The 5,734-nt window shown below is 40.5% G+C and overlaps 1 protein-coding gene and 1 long non-coding RNA gene across 2 annotated transcripts; both read right to left on the bottom strand.

Annotated features, from left to right (window-relative positions):
- On the bottom strand, positions 613-1,170 carry LOC107621987. Its single transcript, XR_001616018.2, has 3 exons — positions 1,084-1,170; positions 833-897; positions 613-655 (listed from the first exon to the last, which is right to left on the bottom strand). It is a non-coding gene; the product is annotated as an uncharacterized LOC107621987 (long non-coding RNA).
- LOC107621986 (PRA1 family protein B3-like) lies at positions 4,623-5,690 on the bottom strand. The gene has a single exon (XM_016323933.2). The coding sequence runs from the start codon at positions 5,430-5,432 to the stop codon at positions 4,815-4,817; it is 618 nt and encodes a 205-aa protein (XP_016179419.1). The 5' UTR covers positions 5,433-5,690; the 3' UTR covers positions 4,623-4,814.

The following is a 5,734-nucleotide window of genomic DNA, read 5'->3' as shown; positions in this document are numbered from 1 at the left end:
TACTTGGTACGACCCGGTGCACTTGTCGGTTAGTAAGTGTGGTTGTAAAATACCGCACCAGGAACTTGAACCAAGCTTTGAAAGCACTGGCCCTTCCTTGTCAACACCATTAGCAACTGTTCTGTTACCATAGTGCCCAAACTCTTCATAATCTAACCAAAACAAAGTGGAAATAAAATATACACCCCACTGAGAACAAAAGAAAATGACATACAGTAGCATATAAGAGACTAATTAATAATATTATTATTGTTATTATTAAAGATTAAAGATACCAACCAAATAATAGGAAGAGAACCAAAAAAAACATGAGAGCCCACAATAATAGGAGATGTGAACATGAAAAAGGGAATAGAAACAAAACAAAGACCTAACAAAACCCCACACTCCAACTTTGAACACCAACAACCATTTATCTTTAGACAAGGGACAAAAGAAACATGCATGGTTGCAAAACAAAAACAAGAAAAGTTCCAAGGGGCAATAAATGATAATAAGCACTATCATCTGCTTGACGGGTTTCTTCTACCTTTGTTCTTCTAGAGGAAATTAGCCTGGAACCCGTTTTTTCTTAGTTTGTAGAAGACTTTTAGTTGAAATGACCCCAAGGGGGGGGGGGGTTTGCATAATCAAAACAGTGTCTGGATTGGGAGCCCTGCAAGTAATATTAAAACAAAAAGCTGACAGTAAGATTCAAATGAATCTTAAATTCATACTTGAGGAATTAAAAAAAGAGTAAAAATTGTGGCAAAAGCAAACTCTGAAAAGGAAACCGTATAGAGGGACAAAGAAGAAAGTATTATCTCTTTTGTTGTAATTGAAGATTCTATACCTGTGATAAGCACAATAGGAAACCATTTTTGTTGTCTGTTTATCATTTTTCTCCGAAATGTGCAACTGCATTTAAGCAGAAAAATTTAGAGAAAAAAAAGTCTCTAAATTATCTATAAGAAAATGCAACATGTCAACTAAACATTAGTCATGATGCATAACACTGAAATCCAAATATTAAGTGGTTAACAACAATTCGCAAATGGAAGCTCGAAATAATAAATAAAAAATAAAAACTAGAGTTGATCCGACCTCCATTCGGTAGCCAGCCCTTGATGCACACATGGCATGGAAATAAGTAGAAGACTTGCAACATTGTGTGCATGAACCATGAATTCGCTTACAAATAACACGAATCTGAAATTCAACAAACACAATTTAAATTAACATAGGCATAAAGAAGGAACAAGAGACGTCAAATGAAAACCATTTAGGAAACCTGTAGTCTACATCTTTTTACAATTACGTTTTCTAAACAAACTGGGTATTGATATCTCACCTTAACAAAAGAACTTGATGGAATACTAAGAATACCCAAAGCAGGCTCCATCTTCTTATCACTAGCAAAAGCCACTTCAGGCCGAAACCAAGCACAAGTGACATGAACCCATAATGTGTCAATATCTGTTGGCTTTAGAGCACCACCTAAGGAACAATAACACATTAACATAGTGAGGATAAAACAACTTTACTAAAGCTTCAAGATACTATAATATAATTTTATAGCAATACATAAAAGAGAGGAGGGAAAAAAACGAGTTCCAGCCTAATCATGCAAATTAAGAGATATGTCAACTTAGAGTAGGGAAAAAAAGATAAGAAGCTTAACTATTTCATTTTTAGCCATTCAAAAAACCACCAATAAGAGGAACTAAAAGATCAGGGAGCAAAGAAATGATGCTTGACATTCAGATAATGCCCATAGGGATTTGATATTCCCTTCTGTTGTTCACTACAAGCTTTATTTTGCATCTATCACATGCTTCATGTACAACATAAGAACATAGTTAGAGAAACTTACCATCTTCAGTTTCCTGAGTTCACCCGGTCCTTATTATTTTATTTCAGTTCACCCAAATAAACAAAAAAATTGCAGACTAAACACATCACTAGAATAAGGAAAAACTAACAAAACAGAACATCTCCCTTTTCACATTTGGATAAGAATGAAACATTAAACCAAATAAAACACCAAAACTGAAAATTTTGAACAATTAAATCAAACCATCAATACCAATAAACAAGAATTAAACAAAATCAAAACCCTAACCGTGAATGCTTGAAGTATCGAAACCCTAACCATCAATACCACGGCGCTGCAAATATTGAACGTGGCTGACAGTCGGTACTGACGGGTGGCGAGGAGGAGGATTGAGGGATGGAAACAGAGGTGCGACGAGTAAAGGAGAGGGAGATGGCAGCACGACGACTTCAGAGAGGGAGACACAATGCGACCGGTGTTGAGCCATGGAGGGACACGGAAGGGGTGCCGACGCAGGGTTATTGGGAGCGAGGAGGAGGAGGAGGAGGAGAGGAGGAGGAGGAGGAGGAGAACGACCACTGCTCCTTGGTGTTTAGCCATGAGAGCGACGACGAGTCCACCACCGCTGCTGCTGTCCTGCGTGTTTGCGTGAGAAGGATGGAGAAGGAGACTCGAATGAAGAAAATGAGGGAGAGAGGGAGGCACTGCTGCTGCGCGTGAATTAGGGTTAGGGGGATGGTCGAATGGGTAATAAGAAGCGTGCCAAAAAATAACAAGAAAAAATTAAATCTTTTTGGAACTTTTTGGCCACGCTTTTGAAGCGTGCCAAAAAAGTTACAAGAAACGGCCACGCTTTTAAAACGTCACTATAACAAAACTTTGTTGCCACGCTTTAAAAGCGTGCCTGTTTTCCTCTATGGCTATGCTTTTTAAGCGTGGAAAAAAAAAGCGTGGCCAAATCTCGAATCAATTGCTACTCTCATAAAAGCATGACCGTAGATCTTTTTCGCCATGCTTTTTAAGCGCAGCAAGAAAAAAAGTGGCCAAATCTCTAATCTATTGCCACCCTCTTAAAAGCGTGGTCATTGACCACTTTTGGCCATGCTTTTAAAGCGTGGCAAGAAAAAAGTGTGGCCATAGGCCTTTTTTCTTGTAGTGACAGGGTCGTCAGGCTGAACGGTTTCGTTCTGTTGCTGAGCTTCCTCGTTTTGTGGAGCATCCTCATTTTGAGGAGGTTGTGTTTTGATATTCTGAGGAGTTTCATATATGTGAGTCGGGCCGGAGTGATGCTCCTCATCTTCTTGCTGCTCGCGGCGGCCATTATTATGTTCTACCCGAGTATTAGCCAACTCGGCCATTTGATTTTTCAGTCGCTAATTTTCCTCCGTCATGCGTTGGTTGGCTTCGGCCATGCGTTGATTCATTTGTTGCAACTCCGTTACCATTCGAAGAAGTTCGGATGGGGTAAGGGGAGGTGCATTAGCCATTTGCAAATGCGAAAATTCTGAGACCGATGAATTATGAGTGATTTTATGTATTCGGCCCACGGTGGGCGCCAATTTGTTCTTGAGTGGGTATCTGAACTTGAGTTCGGCTACTGAGGGCCTCGTCCAAGCTATGATCTCAGGCTGGCCGAGCTTCTCGTCTCAGAGTATTCCACGTCGTCAGTGATGCGAGAAAAAATGGGAGAGTGTACCTGCAAAAGGCACTCCAATGCTTAAGTCAGTATAGTGAGTTTTTCTTTTTTCATGTCCTTGAAAGATACAATGTCTTACCTTTTATAGTCAAACTTAGCTGTTACAATTTTTGTCATTATTCTCATTAAATGACGTTATATTTAAGTTCAGGGCCAGTTTATAATGTTCGAAGCGATTCTGTAATGCCCCGGCCGAGTTATAGCAGATAAAGCCGATTTTGTAACGTTTCGGCCGAGTTATAACATATAAAGCCAATTTATACTTATTGTAACGGCCGTATCAATAATATTATGAATTTTTAATTTATTTATATTTTAAATTAGGAGGTTGAAAGAAAATTATTAAAGATCTCTCACAATAAGTAGAGATGTCAACAGAGCGAGGGAGAGCGAAATTGTCCCATGCTGAAACTCCAAACTTCTTTCCGTCTTCGTCCCGATTCTTCCCGTTGAGGAAGATTGTACTGAATCTCCATTTTTTATTTTTCCACAGTTTTCATGACATTTTCTTTTGATTTACACTTTGCAAACCATAATTTGTTCTAATAACAAATCAAGAAACAACTTTTGTTCGCTACTTCTGTCCAAACCATAGTTTGATAAACAATAAAAGAAAAATCATGATTAATGTTACTCAAATATGCTAAAATAAGTTTAGAAATACTCAATTATATTTTTACCCTTTAAACCATAGTATGAGCTTTCTCAACATCAAACCAGACACAAGATGAAGCCACCACGAACCTAAGTATACTCAAATTATCACCCTACCCTAATCTCCCACAACATGAACTAATAATAGTGCTTACAGCATCTACTAATACCATAATCTCCCACAACAAGAACTCACCGATTTCCCAAAACAAGAAGCTCTGCCTTAGCAATTTATCTGCTCAACCCTTGCAAGATAAGTAACTTAATAAAAAGTAGTACATTTTCTGTCTTGCATAAAGAGCACTCCAACAAGGATCCAACCAAAACTAGCCCCAATGTCAATGTCAGAATACAAAATACACATGAATATAAGTTAAATAATAGTAACTAATTTGGCGCATTGTATTTTTGAACTGTATAACTGCTACTCTAGCAGACAACAATACTGCCATTAAAAAATAAAGAAAAAATGATACCAAAACTTCATTAATTGAGATCATAAAACTTGTCAAGTTGCAATAATTGCCATCTACATATATGTATATGAATAGTGGTATAAGAAGAAAATTACCAATTACCTAAAATGAAAGAAGCTACAAGTTCAACTAATTAATCAGAACAAAACCTCCGAGACAATCCAGAACCCTATGCTCACAAACGCGAACCGGCCGGACCGCCGGCGAGGAACGAGAGCAATCCGGCATTGCGAGGCTCCAGGTCATCAAGGAAAAGATCCTCCGGTACACGGAACGCGCCGTGCAAGCACACGACGGCTAAACCAACGGTGAGGGAGGAGATCAAGAGAGCACCGACACTGGTGACGAAGACGACAAAGACGGTGAGGACGACGAGGGCGGCGACGGTCTCCCGGTCGGAGAAGCTACGGCCGAAGAGGAGGAGTGGCTGGTCAGAGGGGCGGAATAGGTAGAGGATGGACCACGCGGCGAGGAGAGAGAGAAGCACGAGGAGAGAGAAAGGGTGAGTGACGAGTGAGAGAGCAAGTGCGAGTGCGATTAGGGTTACGTAGTTGACGCGGAAGTAGGAAGCGTTCTTGCGGATCCGGGAGTATGCGTCGGAGAGGGATTCGGGTCGGGCAAATGAGCTCCGATCGAGGAGCTCCGACCAGGGGCGGCGGTCGGAAAAGCCTTGGCGGAGGGAGGAGCTGAGGCGGGGGATGAAGGCGCGGAATGCGAATGTGGCGATCGGGGGAGTGGCTGGGGCAGTGTGGGCGTGTGGAGTGGAGATTGGGAGAGGAGGCGATTCGGCCATTGGAGGCTTGTGAATCTCCGAATGGCGCGTGAGGTGGTTTGGCACAGTGTTGGAGAAATGGGGAGGGCAGTGGAGAGTGAAGAACGACGAATTATTATTGATGTTGTGATGAAGGGCGTGTTTCGTGGTGTCCAGGGACGATGATTCGGGAAAGTTGCATGGTATTGTCAAGAGGGTTATTCATGAAGAACTACTTTTGGTTATTACTATACAGTATTAATATTTAAAATAAAATGTACATAATTTAATTTTGATGGTAGATTAAAAATCTTCTATACATTATTTAATCTAACTATATAGTT

This window comes from Arachis ipaensis, chromosome B10 (assembly GCF_000816755.2).
Source record: "Arachis ipaensis cultivar K30076 chromosome B10, Araip1.1, whole genome shotgun sequence".
Classification (NCBI taxonomy): domain Eukaryota; kingdom Viridiplantae; phylum Streptophyta; class Magnoliopsida; order Fabales; family Fabaceae; genus Arachis; species Arachis ipaensis.
Note: the sequence above shows the minus strand (reverse complement) of the source record. Positions and strands in the feature narration are given on the sequence as shown.

What these genes read in the sequence shown, in the direction of transcription:
- LOC107621986 (XM_016323933.2), bottom strand. Translation starts at nt 5,432, where the DNA reads ATGGCCGAATCGCCTCCTCTCCCAATCTCCACTCCACACGCCCACACT.